Source organism: Panthera tigris, chromosome B4 (assembly GCF_018350195.1).
Source record: "Panthera tigris isolate Pti1 chromosome B4, P.tigris_Pti1_mat1.1, whole genome shotgun sequence".
NCBI classification, from domain to species: domain Eukaryota; kingdom Metazoa; phylum Chordata; class Mammalia; order Carnivora; family Felidae; genus Panthera; species Panthera tigris.
Genome location: NC_056666.1, coordinates 36,683,576 through 36,705,018, shown reverse-complemented (window position 1 = coordinate 36,705,018; position 21,443 = coordinate 36,683,576). Strand labels below are relative to the sequence as shown.

General features: G+C 41.5%; 1 protein-coding gene and 1 long non-coding RNA gene across 10 annotated transcripts in view; one reads left to right on the top strand and one right to left on the bottom strand.

The window, feature by feature from the left end:
• The window catches only part of LOC122240581, a 51,035-nt gene extending 31,845 nt beyond the window's left edge, over positions 1–19,190 (bottom strand). The window contains exons 1-2 of the long non-coding RNA XR_006220369.1: positions 19,163–19,190; positions 13,314–13,410 (exon numbers count right to left, since the gene is read on the bottom strand). This is a non-coding gene — a long non-coding RNA (uncharacterized LOC122240581). The remainder of the gene's footprint in view (positions 1–13,313; positions 13,411–19,162) is intronic.
• A 220-nt stretch (positions 19,191–19,410) lies between these two features.
• WNK1 (WNK lysine deficient protein kinase 1) overlaps positions 19,411–21,443 on the top strand; it is a 162,571-nt gene continuing 160,538 nt past the window's right edge. For 2 of the 9 annotated variants that reach the window (XM_042991517.1, XM_042991516.1), the window contains exon 1: positions 19,411–21,207. In XM_042991517.1, the coding sequence (XP_042847451.1) occupies positions 20,446–21,207 (762 nt within the window). In that variant the 5' untranslated portion in view covers positions 19,411–20,445. The remainder of the gene's footprint in view (positions 21,208–21,443) is intronic. The other 7 variants (XM_042991519.1, XM_042991518.1, XM_042991527.1 and 4 more) reach the window with 5 other exon arrangements.

Sequence of the window (21,443 nt, the reverse complement as noted above, 5' to 3'; positions counted from 1 at the left end):
AAGTCTTTCAATCAATGAACATGGGATGTCTTTTTATTTATTTAGGTCTTCCTTGATTTTTTTTCACAGTGTTTTATAATTTTTAGTGTATAAGTTTTATACTTTTTTTTGCTAAATTTATTCCTAATTATCTTATTCTTTTTGATGCTGTTGTAAATGGAATTGTTTTCTAAATTTCATTTTTTGTTTCTTCATTGTTACTTACAGAAATACAATTGATTTTTCTATATTGATTTCTTTTTCTTTTTTAAAATCATGTTATTTATTTATTTTTTAATGTTTATTTATTTTGGGGAGAAAGAGAGCACGATCAAGGGAGGGGCACAGACAGAGGGGGACAGAGGATCTAAAGTGGGCTCTGCCCTGACAACAGTGAGCCCAATGTGGAAGAAAGAGGCAAACAATAAAACAGACTTTTAACTATAGAGATCAGACTGAGGGTTGCTGGAGGGGAAGTGGCCAAGGGGATGGGTTAAGTGGGTGGTGGGTATTAAGGAGGGCACTAGTTATGAGGAGCACTGGGTGTTGTACGTAAGCAATGAATCAGTAAATTCTACTCCTGAAACTAACATTACACTACATGTTAACTAAGTGGAGTTAAAAAAATTTTTTTTTAATGTTTATTTATTTTTGAGAGACAGAGAGAGACAAAGAACAAGCAGGGGAGGGACAGAGAGAGAGACACAGAATCCGAAGCAGGCTCCAGGCTCCGAGCTGTCAGCACAGAGCCCGAGGCAGGACTTGAACCCAGGAACCGTGAGATCATGTCCTGAGGCAAAGTCGGATGCTTAACTGACTGAGCCACCCAGGTGCCCCATTAACTAGCTGGAGTTTAAATAAAAACCTGAAATAAAAAATAAAGTCATTTAAAATTTTTATTAGTACTGTTTAACAATGAGGAGTCGCAGTTTATTTACACCAGCAGCCCTAGGGGCAAGGGGAATACATAGTGAGTAGCAATCTGTATAGGTTGGACTAATTATGCAAAAATAATAATCTCCAAAACAAAGGACAGCGGTGAGCTTCGATACAGTTCCCCAGTGATCCCAGAATGTGATAATGCCAGGCAATGGCCCCCAGACGTGTGGTGGTGGGAAATAAGGTATGGAAGAGAAAGCCACAAACCACAAAAATGTGTAAAAATCCCTTTCCCACACACACACACACACACACACACACACACACACACTCAGATATATAATAGAATTGCAGGGTGATCAATATACCTAATTGAAGGAGGAAGGAAGGATAGGAATTCTGCTGTTAGAGAGAGGATAGGTAGAGAAAGAGAGTTCCTAACCACTATTAACTATATGGTAGGGAGCATTCATGCCCCAGAAAAAAAAGGAGTTAGTTTATCCCCTCAGGGTACCTGTTGGACCAAGCCCACCTCATGCCCATCCAAGATAACCCTAGGGCTACTGCCCTAATAATGGGAAAGCAAAAAACAAAAACAATAACCAAGAGGGAGGTAATATGAGCCAACGATTATTCAAAATTACTTTTCACTTTTTCTCCTCTAGCCAAAAGAAAGACCAGAAAGGAAACAGTAATGTCACAATCAGAGCTTCCTGTCTGTAGGAAGAGTAGACCATGACATTTCCTTCAGCCTAGACATTATTTAGAAGTAGGCCAGAGTTTCATTTAGACTCTCCTTTCCTTCTGCATCCACTCAGAATGAGGTATCTATAAAGTCAAGGGCAGATAACCCAAAATGATTTTAGCTCTAACCAAGGTTTAACTTTCTAAAATGGTATCACAATTCTTGGATTGAGGACCAGTTTGTAACTTGACCTGAACTCTGACCAGGACAATTCTAGGAGGAGAATGCAATAATAGACAGTCTTTTAAAACGTTTTTTCTATATTGATCTTGTATCTTTAAATTTGCTAAACTTGATATTAGTTCTAATAGTTTTTTAGTAGATTCCTTAGGAGTTTTTTAATATATAAGACGATGTCATCTACAAATAAACATGGTTTTCCTTTCCCATCCATTCTAGTTTAATTGCCCTGGCTTGGACCTCTAATACAATGTTTAAAAAAACTGGCAAGAGCAGACATTTTTGTTTTGTTCCAAATCTTAAAGGAAAGCAGTCAGTCTGTCACCGTTAACTATGATGTTAGCTATGGGTTTGCATTACGTTTATGTTTTCTAATTAAGCATCTTGCTAAATTCATCCTGGTCTTTCACCAGTATTTTACACATAGTTTTGAAATTTACTAATCTCTCAATCACCTATTGGGTATTTAGAATTAACAGAGCTAGTTTTTTTTTTTATATAATTTTATTTCCTGGGGGGCACCTGGGTGGCTCAGTAGGCTAAGTGTTTAACTTGGTTTCGGCTCAGGTCATGATCTCATGGCTTCATGGCTTTGAGCCCCATGTCAGGCTCTGTGCTGGCAGAGCGGAACCTGCTTGGAATTCTTTCTCTCGCTCTCTCTGCCCCTCCCCCCATTCACGCTGTATCTCTCTCTCTCTCAAAATAAATAAATAAAGTTTTAATATAATTTTATTTATTTTTAATTTTTTTAGAGAGAGAGAGAGAGAAAGCAAGTGGGAGAGGAGCAGAGAGAGAGGGAGAAAGAGAATCTTAAGCAGGAATCAGAGCAGGGCCTGACGTAGGGCTTGATCTCACAACTATGAGATAATGACCTGAACCAAAATCAAGAGTCAGACACTCAACCTACTGAGCCACACAGCTGTGGCCCCCAAATGGAGCTAGTTTTATCCTCAGTATGTGTTATACAAACAGTTGAACCCAGCTACCGGTTTATTTCCACTTCATGCTGGCAGTAAAAAAAAAAGATATTTTTACCATAACATTAACCTCCTTCAAGGCTCTCTTAAGCTTCATGCAAATATGGTGGAGGCATAGCATAGTTTTTATAATCCCTTTAATGGCTATTTGAATGATCACAATGCCTTGCACATAGCAGGTTCTCAACAAATATGTGATGTACCGTTGTGGGTTAACTGATAATAGGAGAAGGCATAACATGGAAAAATAAAATCCAAAGGTAATCCAAACTTCAAGTTTTAGATAGTAATTTTTATCCCAGCATCCTTCCCATAATTTTTTCCCTAAGCTCCTTTATCCTTTTGTCTTCTTTATCACATATGTAAGTAGCCTAAAAGGCAAGTCAAGAGAAGAAAAAGGTCTGAATAATCCACAGTCTAGTTTGAGCCTGAATTATTAAAAGGAATTGGTATACAATACTATGTTTTTATAACAAATTTTTATCATCAGGAAAATTAATTCTATGTTGGGACTGGGGAGACTTCTGTATTCAACAAGCATTAGCCAGTTTCAAAGGAATATTGTAGGTTTAACATGCCTGGCTAGTAGAAGAATGTCAGAATCATACAGCAAATAATTTAGTTTCCTTAGGCCATAGTTTATCTCTTTTTAAAATGGGGGGTGGAGTGGGAAATAGGACTAGATTATCTCTAAGGGCTCTTCTAGCTTCTTCTAGGACCTTGTTTTATGATTCTATTGAAGACATTTTTTTTTGTCTCTAGGAAGGTATTATTTTATATGCTACACTAAATATAATCAAAAAACACAATGTAGATATAAACACTTTTCCTTTTTATTTTGGGATGGTGGAGAGAGGTGCTAGGGAATTTGTCTAATGTTGACAAGGATCAGGGAATGAAAGAATCTTTGAGTTGAAAGAGTCCTACTCTCCAATGTGGAAATTCCCTTCAATATCACTGAAGATCAGTCATCCAGCTTCTGCTTGAACATTTGCTGTAACAAGGAGTTCGCTGGCTCACAGGACAGTTGATTCTAATTTAGGGCAGCTTTAATCATTACCAAATTCTTGCTTATATTAAGCTGAAATCTGTCTCCTAGTAACTTTTACCCTTCTGCCCTTTGGAGTCACACAGAATAAATCTAATCCATTTTACACACAAGTCCTTCAGACATTTAAAGAATGTTACCATGTCTCCCCCAAATTCTCTTATCCATGCTGTTTCTCAGGTTTTCACTGTTTCTATAGGACGTAATGATTTCCAAGACTTTTGCCATCCTGGGCTCTATTAACTGGGACTTATTTGATCAATTTCTTCTTTAAAAATAGTGCCCAAGGAGCACCTGGGTGGCTCAGTCGGTTGAGCATCCGACTTCGGCTCAGGTCATGATCTCACTGCTCTTGAGTTCGAGCCCAGCCGTTGGCCTCTGTGCTGACAGCTCAGAGCCTGGAGCCTGCTTCAGATTGTGCATGTCTCTCTCTCTCTCTGCCCCTCCCCCGCTCATGTCTCTCTCTCTCTCTCTCTCTCTCTCTCTCTCTCTCTGTCAAAAATAAACATTAAAAAAATAAATAAATAAAAATAGTGTTCAGAACTGAACACCATATTACAGATTAGTGGTTCTTAAGCTCTTTTTCTTTGATGGGGGAGAAATCAAAGACACACCTTTGGGAGTCCAGTGAAAACTATGCATGCTCTCCTTTAAAAGAATGTAGACAAAAAACTCATCATTGCATAGGCTATTCTGGGAGTTTGAGAATTGTCTAAAACCCACATCTGTAGACCTCAGTTATTAAATGGTATTTATGGAGTATAACAGGTCTATCACTTTCCTTAATTGAATATTTGATAAAGTCAAAGGTTTTTATCCCATGTTTGTTCATTTGAATATTTAGCTTGTCAGTTTTGGCAAATAGTGTATTTCTTCCCTCCCTCCTTCCCTCCTTCTTTTTCTTCCCTTTTCTGTTGTTGTTAATAAAATATCTCCAAAGATTACTTGTATAGATCATTATTTAATTTGTTATTTTTTACATTTGCTCATTTTTGATAGAGAGAGACAGAGCACAAGTGGGAGAGGGGCAGAGAGAGGAGACACAGAATCCAAAGCAGGCTCCAGGCTCCCAGCTGTCAGCACAGAGGCCAACGGCTGGGCTCGAACTCAAGAGCAGTGAGATCATGACCTGAGCCAAAGTCCGATGCTTAACTGACTGAGCCACCCAGGCGCCCCTACAGATCATTATTTAAATGTAAGGTTTTTCTTAAATTTTTTAAAATGTTTATTTTTGAGAGAGAGAGAGCGAGAGAGCGAGCACATGCGTGCCCATGAGCGGGGGAGGGGCAGAGAGAGAGAGAGAGACAGAATTCGAAGCGGGCTTCAGGCTCCACCCTGTCAGCATGGAGACTGACATAGGGCTCAAACATGACCTGAGCTGAAGTCAGACACTTAACCGACTGAGCCACCCAGGTGCCCCTTAAATGTAAGTTTAGATCTTTTATTTATTTATTTATTTATTTATTTATTTATTTATTTATTTTTTTAATTTTTTTTTTCAACGTTTTTTATTTATTTTTTTTTGGGGGACAGAGAGAGACAGAGCATGAACGGGGGAGGGGCAGAGAGAGAGGGAGATACAGAATCGGAAACAGGCTCCAGGCTCTGAGCCATTAGCCCAGAGCCTGACGCGGAGCTCGAACTCACGGACCGCGAGATCGTGACCTGGATGAAGTCGGACGCTTAACCGACTGCGACACCCAGGCGCCCCAGTTTAGATCTTTTATACATATCTCTGTAAAATTTTATTTTGATCATTTGGCTTGTTGAGATCTTTTAAAATATTGGTTTGATACTCACAGTATTAATTAGCAATCTCTCCAAGCTTCATGTCATCTGAAAATTTAGTTCGTGTTTCTTGTAGTGTTTGCAAAAGACAAATTGTTGAATAGCACAGGCAAAGGACAGAGTTGTGTGGCATATTCCTGAAGAACTCCTTTCAGTATATTAGCTATATTTTTTTGACACCTTTCAGCTCACATTTCTCCATCTGCCCATAAAAATGACCTAAGGGGGACACCTGGGTGGTTCAGTCCATTAAGCATCTGACTTCAGTCAGGTCATGATCTCACGGTTTGTGAGTTCAAGCCCCGAGTCAGGCTCTGTGCTGACAGGGTGGAGCCTGGAGCCTGCTTCAGATTCTGTTGTCTCCCTCTCTCTCTGCCCCTCCCCCATTCACGCCCTGTCTCTCTCTCTCTCTCTCTTTCCCAAAAATAAACATTTTTTTAAAATAAAAAATGACCTAAGGGATTTTGTACTAAGCCTTGATAAAAAGAAAATGACACTATAGCTTACTTTTTTTTTTTTTTTTTAATTTACCAGGGTTGTACTTTTATCAGAAAAGAAAATGAAGGGCTCCTGGGTGGCTCGGTCGGTTAAGTGTCGGGCTTTGACTCAGGTCATGATCTCGCTGTTCATGAGTTTGAGCCAAGCGTCTAGCTATGTGCTGACAGCTCCGAGCCTGGAGCCTGCTTCAGATTGTGCATGTGTCTCTCTTTCTGCCCCTCCCCCACTCCTGTTCTGTCTCTGTCTCTGTCTCTCTCTCTCAGAAATAAATAAAATATACATTTAAACAAAGAAAAGGAAATGAGATGGGGCACATGGCTGTCTCAGCCAGTATAGCATGCAACTGGTGATCTCCGGGTCGTGAGTTGGAGCCCCAACTTGGGTGTAGAGAGAACTTAAAAATAAAGTATTTTTAAAAAAGAAAAGGAAATGAGGATTATTACAAAGAGTTCAGATTGTTTTAGGATTGATACATATTTATCATTTTTTGCAGCAGTAGCATGCACTCCTGAGAAGATTTATGCAAATAATATATTAATAATTACTAACAGCCTGGTACTGTTCTCAATTTGTTTATATCTACTTATTTATTTAACCTAAAAACCTATGAGGTGGGTACTGTTAGTATCCCCATTTTTTATAGATAAGGAAGAAGGCTGAGGGAGGTTAAGGAATTTGTGCAAGTTAAATAGTCATTAAGTGACAGGATTTGAACCCAGATTGTTTTTTCCTGAGAACTCACATGCAAATTTAGTCTCCTCTCTCATGATTTCTACCCTGCTTCCACAGTACATATCTGTCAAAAAGAATGAACACAGCACCCTTAGCACTTGGTATTTGCACAGAAAAGTATGCTTTAAGATAGACAGGTTTTTCTAATCAGTAAATATGAGGGGGAAAAATGCTAAGATTCAGTAAAAGCCAATGCCTTGGTCTACATGGAGGTTCTAATGTGACATCAGACCACCTACTAGTCAAGTTTAATCATTGGCTGGGTGGCTAGGGCCAAACTGTTCCCTTTCTATTTTTCCCTGTCTGTAATTCGCTTTCGCAATTTCCCCGTCTGCTTTCTCCCATTCTTCTTCCTTCCTCAGCAGGATTGTGGGAAAATGGGAAGAAGAGTAAGACTATGTGAAGAGCTTTCAGTTTGAAAGACAATACAAAATGCTGTTAAAATCGATCTGTACTGAACAATAATCCCTTAAAGACCATTAGCACACTCTAGTAATTAAAACTACAGTAAAATAACCAGTTTTGGTATGCCTTTACATCAACACTTTTTATTTATTTATTTAATTTTTTTTAATGTTTAATTAAAAAATTTTTTTTAATGTTCACTTATTTTTTTAGAGAGAGAGAGAGACAGTGTGAGCAGGGAAGGGGCAGAGAGAAAGGGAGAATGCAAAGCAGGCTCCAGGCTCTGAGCTGTCAGCACAGAGCCCAAGGTAGGGCTGGAACCCATGAAATGCATCACCTTTTATTTATTTAAAAACAATTTTGTTAAGTTTATTTATTTAGAGTGAGAAAGAGAGAGCACATGTGCAAGCTGGGGAGGGGCAGAGAGAGAATCCCAGGCAGGCTCCATGCTGTCAGCACAGAGCCTGACATGGGGCTTGAACTCAAGAATGGTGAGATCATGACCTGAGCTGAAACCAAGGGTCAGGTGCTCAACCGACTGAGCTACCCAGGGGCCCCATGTCATTACCTTTTAAAAACACAGATATGCACCCCACTTAGAAAACTATTTAATCCTAAATTAAATGTGAGGATTAGGACAGCTGGCTTCAGTTAAATTAAGAGTTACATAAATAGCCAGCTGCAAGTTTAAGGATTATTGTTGATGAGGGATTTTAACTGTGGAGTGGACTGTTGTCAGGACTAGGCAGGTCAAACTTTGACACAACATTGATTGTCCCTGGTGCTTTTATTTTTTACCTGAAAAAATATGTATAAAAACTGACTGGGAAGGTCCTTTAAAAATCCCATTTTATATTAAATAAATACCCAAAGCCTATAGCGTGTTAGAAGCTGACAAGGTATCATACTATCTAAATGGATTTGTTGACCTTTCAAATGGAGCTTGGCTCTCATGTCGATTTATCACAATTTCCTACTTATTTCCTTCCCCACCTTTTCCCCATTGTCAACTCTTGTTATTCTCAGTGGTCATGGAAAAAATATATTAGTTTGAGAGCCTTAATGTGACCAAAACAACACAGACTAGCAGGTCATCTCTCCTCCTTACTGAACTATTTCTTTCTCTTTCCTTTCCTTTCCTTTCTTTTTTCCTTTCCTTTCCTTTCCTTTCCTTTCCTTTCCTTTCCTTTCCTTTCCTTTCCTTTCCTTTCCGGTGTAATTGGTATACAACATTATATTAGTTTCAGATGTATAACGTAGTGATTCTATATTTGTATATATTGCAGAATGATCACCACAATTAGTCTAGTTAACATGTGTTTACTGAAGTATTTCATTTGGGCTGATTATAGAGCCTCTAAGAGTTAAAAGCCTTTAACACAAAGCTTGTACCAAAAAACAGAATCTCATTAGTTGTTCATTTTGGTCTTCCCTGCAACTCCTCAAGAGAATGCTCTAGTGATAGTATCCAGCCCAATTATATATTTTCTACATGTGATTAAAATGCAACGGGATTATTAGCTTGCATAGACTTCGAAATGGGGGTGCCTGGGTGGCTCAGTCGGTTAAGCGTCTGACTTCGGCTCAGGTCTAATCTCAAAGTTCATGAGTTTGAGCCCCGAGTTGGATCTGTGCTGACAGCTCAGAACCTGGAGCCTGCTTCAGATTGTGTCTCCCTCTCTCTCTGCCTCTCCCCTGCTCATGCTCTCTCTCTTTCTCCTTCTCTCTCTGTCTCTCAAAACTAAATAAACATTAAACAATTATTAAAAGAAATGGTCTTTTTATGAAGTAAACTGTCATTGTATTAATGTGAAAATAGAAATCAAATTTTGGAAAGGAGGAATGAGTTTAAAGATGAGTCAGGGCAAATTGGATGACTGGGTGAATCCAACTGGAATGGAGAGGGAAAGCAAATGAGGCTCTAGATCTTTTTTTATTTTAATTAATTAATTTTTTAAAATTCTTTTTTATTATGTTTATTTATTTTGAGACAGAAAGAGAGAGAGACAGAGTGCAAGTGAAGGAGGGGCAGAGAGAGGGAGACACAGAACTGAAGCAGGCTCCAGGCTCTGAGCTGTCAGCACAGAGCCAGATGCAGAGCTTGAACTCAAGAACCGCAAGATCATGACCTGAGCCAAAGTTGGACACTTAACTGACTGAGCTGCCCAGGCCCCCTGTTTCTTTTATTGTTGAGTAGCATTTCATTTAATGGAAATATCACAATTTATTTACCCATTTACCTGTTGATAGATATTTGGTTGTTCTTTTTGAGCTGTCATGAATAAAATTGCTTTGAAATTTTTCATATAAGTCTGTGTGGACATACGTTTCCATTTCTTTTGGGTAAATGCCTAGCAGTGGATTTGTGGATCATATGGTAAGTGTATATTCAGCTTTATTAAAAAGTCTAACTATTTTCCAAACTGGCTGTACCATTGCATTCCATTTAGCAATATACAGGAGAACCAGATGGTCTACATCCTTGTCAACACTTGGTATTCTCTGTCTTTTTAATTTAGACATTCTCATGAGTATGTGGTACTATTTCATAGTGGTTTCAATTTCATTTTCCTTAATTACTAATGATGTTGTATGTCTTTTCATATGCTTATTTGTCATTCATTTATGTTCTTTGGTAAAGTATCTGTTCAATCTTTTGCATACTTTTTTTTTTTTTTGCACTGTTTATCTTAAGGTTGAATTGTAAGAGTTCTCCACGTATTCTGTTTACAAATCTTTTCCCAGATATCTTTTTTTACAATATTTACTCTCAGTCTCTGGGCTTTTCATTTTTGTAACATTCTTTTATTTATTTATTTGTTTATTTACTTACTTATTTATTTTAAATGTTTATTTATTGAGAGAGAGACAGAACACAAGTGAGGGAGACACAGAGAGAGAGGGAGACACAGAATCTGATGCAGTGCTGACAGCTCAGAGCTCGATGTGGGGCTTGAACTCACAAACCATGAGATCATGTCCTGAGCCGAAGTTGGATGCTTAACCGACTGAGCCACCCAGGCGCTCCTATAACATTCTCTTTTAAAGAACAGATTTTTTTTTTTTGATGAAGTCCACTTTAATAATTTTTTTCTTTTATAGTTTGTGCTTTTCATGTCCTAAAAATTCTTTACCTAACCCAAGGTCACAACGATTTTCTTCTGTTTTCTTCTGGAAGTTTTAGAGCCTTAACTCTTATATTTAAGCATATGATCCATCTTGAGTTTATTTTTGTGCATAGTATGAGAAAAGAATCAATGTTTATTTTTTTCTATATGGCCATCCAAATGTTCCAGCATTATTTGTTGTAAAGTTATTTGTTTTCCCTATTGAATTACCTTACCACCATTGTCTATGTGTCTTGGCATGTTCTATTCTGGTCCAGTGATTATTTGTTAATCTTTATGTCTGTACCACACTGCCTTGACGACTGCAGCTTTATAGTTAAGTCTTGAAATCAGGTAGTATAAGTATTTCAACTGTGTTCTTTTTGCAAATTGTTTTGGCTATACCAGGTTCTTTGTATCTCCATATAAATTTAGAACCAGTTTGTCAATTTCCATGTTTAAAAAGATTGCTGGGATTTTGATTGAGGTTGTGGTGAATCTATACATCAGTTTGGGGAGAACTGACATCTTAATAATACTGAGTGTTCTGATCTATTTATTTAGGTCTTTAATTTCTCTCAGCAATATTTTGTAGCTTTTAATACCTAAATCTTGTACATAGTTTGTTAAATGTTTTCCTAGGTATGTTCTTGGTATGTTTTTTGACTCTATCTTAAGTGATACTTAAAATTTTGTATTTACATTTAAAAAATAAAAGTTGTATATATCTAAGGTGTACAACATGATGAGCCATTATACATATCCATAGTGAAATGATGAGTATGGTCAAGCTAATGGATATATCAACTCCTCACATAATTACCATTTTGTGTGTGTGATGAGTGCACCTAAAATCTACTCTCTTAGCACATTTCCAGTGTTCAATACAGTATTATTAAGTATAGTCATTCTGCCTATACATTAGCTCCCTAGACCAAATCATCCTACATAACTGCAACTTTGATTTTTTTTTTTTTAACGTTTATTTATTTTTGAGACAGGGAGAGACAGAGCATGAACGGGGAAGGGTCAGAGAGAGGGAGACACAGAATCTGAAACAGGCTCCAGGCTCTGAGCTGTCAGCACAGAGCCCGAAGCGGGGCTCGAACTCACGGACCGCGAGATCGTGACCTGAGCCGAAGTCAGCCGCTTAACCGACTGAGCCACCCAGGCGCCCCATAACTGCAACTTTGTATGCTTTGACCAACATCTCCTCATTTCCCCACTGTTACCTCCGCCCTGCCCCTGGTAACCACCACTATTCTCTGATTTTATGAGTTTGACTTTTTTTTCTTTTTCCTTTTTTAGATTGCACATATAACTTAGATCATACAATATTTGTCTTTATCTGGCTTTTTTCACTTATCATAATGTTTTCAAGTTTCATCTATGTTGTCACAAATGGCGGTATTTCCTTTTCTCTCATGGTTTAATAATATTTCATTGTATATTTATACCACATCTTCTGTATCCATTCATTTGTCAGTGGACATTTGGGTTGTTTCATATCTTGGCTATTGTGAATAACACCTCAGTGAACATAGGAGTGCAAATATCTCTCCAAGATCCTATTTTTATTTCCTTTGGATTTCATTTCCTTTCCCAAATTGGGATTGCTACATCATATGGTTCTACTTTTAATTTTTTAAGAAATCTCCATACTATTTTTCACAACGGCTGCACCAAATTACATTCCCACCAATAGTGTAGAAGGATTCTCTTCTTCACATCTCCTCACCAACACATTATGTTTTGTCTTTTTCATAATAGCCATCCTAACATGTGTGAGGTGTTATCTCATTGAGGTTTTGACTAGCATTTCCCTGATGATTAGTGATGTTAGTCACCTTTTCATATATCTGTGTGCCATTTGGATGTCTTCTTTTGAAAAATATCTATTCAGATCCTTTGCCCACTTTTTAATTAATTAAATTAAATTTATTATTTATTTATTTATTTTGCTACTGAATTGTAGGAGTTCCTTATATATTTGGGATAGTAATCCTTTATCAGCTATCTGGTTTGCAAGTATTTTCTCCATTCTGTATGTTGCCTTTTCATTTTTCTACTTGTTTTCCTTGCTGTGCAGAAGCTTTTTAGTTTGATGTTAAGTCCCACTTGTTTATTTTTGCTTTTGGTGCTTATGCTTTTGGTATTATATCCAGGAAATCGCTAATTTTGTTAAGTTACCTATTTGTGTTTTCTTGTAGTTCACTGAATTTCTTACAGAGGATTATTCTCAATTCTTTGTCAGACAGTTCATAGATCTCCTTTTGTTTAGGGTCCATTATTGGAGCTTTATTAGTTTACTTTTGTGGTATCATGTTTCCTTATTTGTGATCCTTGTTGCCTTACATTGGTGTATGTACCTTTGAAGGAGTGCAGGCTGGCTTCAGCAGGGAAAGCCTTTTACAAATCGGCCCATCCAGAGATCCTAGGTGGGTTGTCTGGTGGTGTCCATGGGTGGGCTTGCTGCTGGAATCCTTGGTCAGGAAGATCTGGTGCTTGGGTCAGCAGTTGGGCAAGATTGGTGCTTGGGTCCAAAGGGGTCAGCCTGGTGCCTGAGTCCATGGGGCATGGGCCTGGAGCTTGATCTCATGGGGGCAATCATAGTGTGTGGGTCTGTGGGGCTGGCCCAGTACCAAGGTCTACTAGGGCAGGCCTGGGCCCTGATTCTGCTGGAACCTGGGACCTCAGGGGTCAGTCTGGCACTGGGGGTAGGTCTGGGGGCTGGAGTCAGGGGAGCTGGTCTGGAGGGTGGGGCCACCTGTCTCTGAGGTAGACCTAGTCGTGGGGTCTACAGTGAAGTTGAGTGTTTGCTTCTCTCTTCTTCTCCCACTGGGAGGATATATCTCTCTGTAGTGGACTGCCTGGTCTTGAGGAAGGAGTGACAGGAATAATGTGAAACTGTCTTTCCTACCCTCCCAATGCATCTTTCCTTATTTCTTTGCTCCACCCAGTGCTATAATACCCACCTGAAATCTTTAGCTCTTGTGAAGGTATTTTCATGTGTAGATATTTGTTCAAAGTGATGTTTCTGTGAGGGATCAAACACTGTAAACTTGCTGATATCTGAAAGCCAAATGATATTTTTAAATTTTATTTTTTATTTTTTTTAATTAAAAAGAATTTTTTTTTTTTCTTGAGAGAGAGTGCACATGTGCGCTAGCAGGGGAGAGACAGAGGGAGAGGGAAAGAGAATATCCCCAGCTGGCTCCACACCGAGCTCAGAGCCCAACACAGGGGCTTGATCTCACCACCATGAGATCATGACCTGAGCCAAAATCAAGAGTCGGCTGCCAAACAAACTGAGCCACCCAGGTGCCCCTAAATGATATATGTTTACATTTTAAATTGTCCATTGCTTATATATAGAAATGCATCAATTCTTGTATCTTAACTTTGTATCCAGTGTCATTGTTAAATCACTTATTAGTTCTATAGGGTTTGTTTTTTAGCTTCCTTAGTATATCCTATATATACCATCATGAGGTCTATAAAGGCAGTTTTACTTCTTTCTTTATAGCGTGTATGTCACTCATCTTTTTCCTTCTCTTATTGCATCCAATAGGATAGCCAGTACCATGTTATGAAAAATGGCAAGAGTGAATATTCTTACCTTGTCTGCCATCTTAGAATTTGTTCTTTTACCGCTAAGCATGATGTTACTCTAGGTTTTTTGTTTTTGTTTTTGTTTTTGTTTTTGTAGATGTACTTAATCATGTTGAGAATGTTCCCTTTTATTTATGGTCACCTGAAGTTTTTTTTTTTTAATTAATATTTGTTGAGGTTCGTTGCATGATTTTTCTGAATCTATTGAGATGTGACTAAAAAAATGTCTTTTCAGTTTCCCAACACATTTATTTTTTCAATGTTTCTCATTCCTTGTTTAAATCCTAACTTCCTAACCCACCCATTAATGTTTGTTTTCCTGAAGACTTTAGTTTTTCTTTTATTATTTTTGTATTAATCTCTACATTCAACATGGGGCTCAAACTCACAATTCTGAGATCTAGAGTTGCACTCTCCTCTGACTGAGCCAGCCAGGTGTCCCTTTTTCCTGAAGACTTAAAAAAAAAAAAAACATTTCTTATAGTGAAGGTCTGCTTGCAATGGATTCTCTCACCAAATACACACCTGAGTTGGGTGGGGTAGTGGCGGTAAAACACACCAACAGGTGTATTTTATAGTAGCTTCCTAGGTAATTCTGATACATCTCTTCCTGTGAGAGCTTGTTAAGGCCTAGAACATGATAGGGATTCCTATTTAAAAAAATTTTTTTTAATGTTTATTTATTTTTGAGACCGAGACAGAGTACGAGCAGGAAAGGGGCAGAGAGAGGGAGACACAGAATCTAAAACAGGCTCCAGGCTCTGAGCTGTCAGCACAGAGCCTGACGTGGGGCTCAAAGCCACGAACCGCGAGATCATGACCTGAGCTGAAGTCGGACGCCTAGCCGACTGAGGCACCCAGGCGCCCCAATAGGAATTCCTATTTTTAAATATTTTCCCCTATGTTCTTTCTAGATGACATAATACACTTATACTTGGTAATGTCGTATGATGGAATCCTATGCAGCCATTAAAAATTATGTTTCCGAAGAATATTTAATGACATTGGAAATGCTTATAACATAATTATAAATCTTTTTATCACTCTGGAAAGAAAGATACCTAAACATCAAAAGCTGATATTTCAAAGACTAGTAGAGTTTGCTGGGGATTTTTACTTTCATATTCTATTGTATTTTTCAAATTGTCTGCAATAAGTGAGAATGTATTAAGATATTCAAACAATATAGATAAGAGTACTCCCCAGAAGTAATCTCCCACTTTTAATTTTGGAGTGTACTGCTTACATTTTTACTCTGTGTATTTAAATACATATAGAAACATGATTTAAAAAACACAACATATGATCTAGTACATATTATTCAGCAACTTGAGTTTTTCACTTACTATTTTTATGCCACTACATATATATTAACCTCCTTCTCTTCTAGTGTTGCATGATGTTCCCAAAATTAGATATACTATGGTTTTACTATTATAGCATATATGCAGATTGTTTCAATTTCTTATTACAGACAAAGCTGTAGTGGATCTTCTTATAGATATTTGTCAGTGCATATATGCAAGGATTTTGGAAGGCAGTTACCAGGAAGGGAAACTGCTAGCTCAAATGCTGTGCACATTGTACATTTCATTTTTTTTTAATGTTTATTTTTGTGAGAGAGAGACAGAGTGCGAGTGGGGGAAGGACAGAGAAAGAGGAGACACAAAATCCAAAGCAGGCTCAAGCCTCTGAGCTGACAGTACAGAGCCTGATGCAGGGCTCGAACCCACAGAATGTGAGATCATGACCTGAGCCCCAAGTCCGACACTTAACTGACTGAGTCACCCAGGCGCCCCACGTTGTACATTTCAGTAAGTACTAACAAATTACCCACAGGAAAGGTTTTTCTATTTAAAAAAAAAATTTTTTTTAACGTTTATTTATTGAGAAACAAAGAGAGACAGAGCATGAGCAGAGGAGGGGCAGAGAGAGGAGGAGACACAGAATCCGAAGCAGGCTCCAGGTTTTGAGCTGTCAGCACAGAGCAGACATGGGGTTTGAACTCACAAATGGTGAGATCATGACCTGAGCCAAAGTTGGATGCTTAACGGACTGAGCCACTCAGGTGCCCCCCAAAAAGGTTTTTCTAATTTATGCTATCATTAGTAGCACGTGAGTTTCTCCACACCCTTGCCAACACTTGATATTATAAATACTTAAAAATTTTGCCAATTTTATAAGGGAAAAGTATATGTCTTGTTTTAATTTGCCCTTCCCTGGTTATTGAGTTTCATCAAGTTTTTAAGCTTATATCTGTCATTTGGATTTCCTCCTGTCTCAACTGTCTTTTCATATCCTCTCCCTTTATCTATAGGATTGTACTATCCTTTGTGATAGGTGTTATTTATATATTTTAAATATTAGTCTTTTGTTATACAGGTTTCAAAATTTTCTGTCAGCTAATTGTGTTCTACTGAACAGAATTGTCTATTTCAAAATAGTCAAGTATTTTTCTTTATGGCTCTTGGGTAGTTCTTTTTTTTTTTTTAAGTTTATTTATTTATTTTGAAAGACAGAGGTGGGGGGAGGGGCAAGAGAGAGGGAGAGAGAGAATCCCAAGCAGGCTCCATTTTGTTAGTGCATAGCCCACTGCAGGGCTCAAGCCCACATACCATGAGATTGTGACTTGAGCTGAAATCAAGAGTTGGACACTTAACCAACTGAGCCACCCAGGAACCCTTAACTATGAGGATGGTAATTTTGTGACGGGTAGGGGCAGACATTGAAACTAATTTGTTTTTCAAATAAATAACTAGTTGTCCAAACACTGTTTATTAACCTTTCTCCACTGACTTGCAATGCCATCTTCCTCATATATACATAAGATTGTTTCTGTATTAACTTTTCTGTTCTATTATCTATGCTTATCTCAATGTCATAATCTATGCTTTTATAATATGCTTTGATAGAAGGCAAGTTCCACCTTCCCCCTTATTTCATTTATAATAAAAAAACGGTTTTAAAAAGTCTATTCTTCACTGTTTAATTGCCTGACTCTCCCTTCTTCCTTGGGTTCCATATGACAGGGAGGTAACATTAAAAATATCCATAGGCAAAACAATGGAGCATGGAAAAGGAAGGAGAGAAAAAAAAGAGAAATGTTTTCAAGATGGTGTTTTTTTCCCCCCTATACCTCAAGAAGCTACCCTATGAAATATGCCATGTACAAAATAAGGTAGATTTTGTATGTTTAGCCACTGTTGAAATCAAAGCTGTCTCTGGCTTTCATTACTAGTTAGTAACAAATGGCAGGCACCATCTAAACATAAAATGGATGGGAAATAGAAACATGACTCAATTTGAGAAAATGAGCAAGAGCTAAAATGAACGAAGAATATAGTGAGAGAAAATAAAATACTGGTATTATTTTTATGGACCCATCTGTCAGGAGCTAAAAATCTCTGAGCTTAGTGTGTCCATTGTATCCTGAGTTTTTTCTGCTACCTCTATTTATGCCACATGATGTTTTATATGAATTATAGAGGGAACAATTCTTTACTTAATAATTGAAATGACAGAGAAAGAGAAAGTACTATTAGGGATATTATAGTAATGAGTAACAGAAATATCTTGTTAATTAGAAGTTGATAGGCATTAAAAAGAAAACCCAGCAAGTAAGTGTCTGTAGTAAAATATACACACTAAACAGTTTAACCTTTAAATCTACATGCCATTGTACACAGTATGGTTATATTCAACTTAAAGTTGTACCTGTTCTCAGAGTAAAGCTAACGTTACACAAGTAGGAGCAGTCTTGTGGGCAAGGGTGGCTTTAGTTCAAGTTAATTAAGTTACTTTCAATGAATTTAGTTGTTTGTTGTTGAAAAAACATGTTGATAAGGCGTGATTGTCAAGGGTCTTGGGTACAATGCAGTGTGTACTCTAGTTACCCCCACTGAATTTATATTTTAAAATGTTCATAGTTTGTTAGCTTCATGAAACCTAGCAACCCTTGTTGCTAAAACCAAATTTTTGTAAACCTGAAAGTGTACTTTTTTGAGAAAATATTGAAGAATAGTGTAACTATTTTACATATCCGATGAAATGGAGCTCATCCCGGTAACCTGTGGGCCTTTCCTAGGAAACTCGCGCTAAGGAATCTTGTCAAGTTGCTTCCAAACTACTCATATTCCAAATGCGGTGCTTGGCTAGCAAGTGTGCTTCTGAGTTCGCTCTATAGTGGGCGCTGGTGAGAGGCAGGAGCCTGCGAAGAGGCAGGAGCCTGTGGACGCTATGTTGCGGTTGCGTACGTTTAAGATCCTCCCGCTTTCACCCGGTGGGCTAAGACTCTTAATTGCCATCTGACGGGTCTGGCTTTTCCCACTCTGTCTGGTGCCCCCTGGTGCTCATCACCTGTACAATCTTGAGTAGTTGCTAGGAGCAAAGGGGTCCAGAGAGCCTAAGGATGCTTTCAAGGAAAGCATTCCATTACTGTGAACTACATGGATCCAGATTTCCTCTATGTCCAAAGCCACGGAATAAGTTACACATGTACATTCGTGCACCTCTAGAAAAAGGGTATGTTGTTTTACTAAGCCTCCAAGCAAACGAAAGATGGAAATTAAGCTCAACCGACTACATAGGCAAAAGTCAACTCAGCTCTCCCAAGTTTGTGGTAAAAGACGCAAAGATCTGTATCTTTTCTCGGATTCTCCCCTCCACCGCACCGTTAGTATTTTTCTGGCAAAGCAAAGGATTCGCTATGAATCCTGGCTTTCAGGAGAGCAGCCCGTCTTTGAGAATCAGAATATCTGTCTTGGAGCTGGAACTGAGAATGTGGCCTTAATGGCTATGGAAGGGAAGAGGATAAGAGGTAATACTCCCCGTCTCCTTCCCCAACGCATTTAACCAATATTAATCCCATGCACAATCTTCACAAAGTTTCTTTGACCCCACAGAGGGAGTCTTCAGCCCCTCCGGCTTTCTGAGCTCAGGTTCTAGTTCTCTTTGCTTTGCTTTCCTCCTCCATCCCCACACCCCTACAGTCAACGCTACTGCGGCTCTCTCCATTAAAGATGAACAACAGATCATCCTTCATTGCATGGCAACCTCTTAGCTCTCTCTCGCCTCAACGGAGCATGATGGAAGTCTCTCCTCTCGTCCTGCCTCCCTCTTCATTTTTTTCTTCCTTCCCCTTTCCCGCAAATTAAACCCTAAATAATGATTTTCCTAGCTAGCGTTGACTTAAGGATGGGGTTTAGCGACCCACCGAGACGCTCCCATCAGCCTTCCAGAAGGGGCGGTTTCCAAAGAAAACTACAACTCCCATGAGGCATCAGGGTAAAGCAACCACAGAGCATCACGGGAGTCGTAGGCTCCCTCGTCCTCAGTCCCTTTCATCCTTCTAATGCCAAAACTACAAGTCCCAGGGAGCCTCGGTACTAGCACGCCTGCGCGAGAGCCCCGAGAGCGGGGTGGGGGTGGGGCGCCCCGGGCGGCGGGGGGCGGGGTCCGAGCGGGCTGTGTGGAGGCTTCAGACGCCCGGCGCCATTTAGCGCGGAGAGTTTCCCCGGCGGACGCGGCTCTTCACACTCGGCCACTCTGCGCCCCCATCTTCGGTGACAGAAGGCGCCCGGTGGGGGTGACTACTCTTTCCTCTCCCTAACCCCCTTCACCCAGTCCTCTCGGTCTCCTCTACTCTCGGCCCAGAGAAGCAGCGGAGCTCGGGCCCCGCGGTGAGCGGCCCTCCCCTCCCCACCGTTCCCTCCCTCCGTCAGCCCCCGGCACCGGCCCGGGAGGAGACGAGGGTTTGCCAGGCCCGGGGCGGGCGGGGAGGCCTCGGGGAAGGGGGGGCCCGCTCCTCAGGCACCGAGGCTTCGAGGTGTCGGCCCTTCCCGTCCGGTTGATGGGCGCCCTGTGAGACTGGTCCCCCTAGCTGGGGGCGCGTGTGGGAGGAGGCGACCGATTGACCGGGAGCCCCCGGCCGGCCCTCCCTCGCCTTCCTCTGCCCCTCCCACTCTCTTCGGCTGTGGGGTTGCCACCGCTCGGGAGTCCGCGCCCGTCCGTTCCTCGCGTTGCCGCCGCCCCCGGGGCCTAGCCCGCCCAGCTCGGGAAGCGGCAGCGGCGGCGGCGGCGGGGAGCTGGAGCCGCCGCCGCATCCGCCGCATCCGCTTCGACTTGGTGCCGGCCCCTTGCCCTGCCCCTCATGACTGCGGCGCCTCCGCTGCTCCAGCCTTCCCGGCCGTCTCTCGCCGCAGGATGGATGCGGACCGTGAGGCGCTAACCCCCGTGGCTCAGCTCCTCGATCGCCCTCCGACGAGCCCGCCTCGTGAGCCGTATCAGCCGCCGCAACTGGGCCCAGGGGCCCGCGTCTCCTTCGGGGCGGCTCGTCAGTGCTGAGTGAGGAGTCGGCCGTCCAGGTGGATCCGAACCCGCCGGCGGCGGGAGCAGTCGCAGCGGACCCGCACACCGCCGCCGCTCCTCGGGCTCGGCCCCTCGCCTTCTCTTCCTTCACGAGTTCGAGCCCGCTCGCCTCGCTCCAGCGGACCGACCATGTCTGGCGGCGCCTCAGAGAAGCAGAGCAGCACTCCGAGCTCCTTGTTCCTCTCGCCGCCGGCGCCTTCCCCCAAGAATGGCTCCAGCTCCGATTCCTCGGTGGGGGAGAAACTGGGCAGCGCGGGGCCCGACGCCGGAACTGGCCGGACAGAGGAGTACCGGCGTCGCCGCCACACTATGGACAAGGACAGCCGTGGCGCGGCCGCCACCACTACCACCACTGAGCACCGCTTCTTCCGCCGCAGCGTCATCTGCGACTCCAACGCCACTGCGCTGGAACTGCCCGGCCTTCCCCTTTCTCTCCCCCAGCCCGCCGTCTCCACGGCGGCTCCGCAGAGCACCCCGCCGGAGCCCCACCGCGAGGAGACCTTGACCGCCACCGCCGCTGCCCAGGTAGCCCAGCTGCCTCCCGCCGCTGCCGCCCCCGGGGAGCCAGCCGGCGCGGGCGCTGTAGCCGCGACCGCCCCCAGCAGTACCGGCAGAGACCGCCAAGTTTCCCAGCCCAACCATGTGGGGAGCAAAGAGGAGCCTCCGTCGGCCAGAAGTGGCAGCGGCGGCGGCGGCAGCGTCAAGGAACCACAGGAGGAACGGAGCCAGCAACAGGATGACATCGAAGAGCTGGAGACCAAGGCCGTGGGAATGTCCAACGATGGCCGCTTTCTCAAATTCGACATCGAGATTGGCCGAGGCTCCTTTAAGACCGTCTACAAAGGTCTCGACACTGAAACTACTGTGGAGGTCGCCTGGTGTGAACTGCAGGTATAGCCCCACTTCTTTATCTTTCGGTGGTTTGGATCTAAATTTGGCTTGGTTAAGCCAGTTTATCGAATTCATCCTTTACAAGTCATTATCTAACTGTTCGCTCGGGGGCTGGGGGCGGGGCGGGGCGGGGCGGGGCGAGGAGTACCAACTTTGCAAGAGATAGAAACTAGAATTTGTGCATGTACCTAGGGTACCCGACGTAGGGTAAGAATTATTGGTAGCCAAAGAGATTT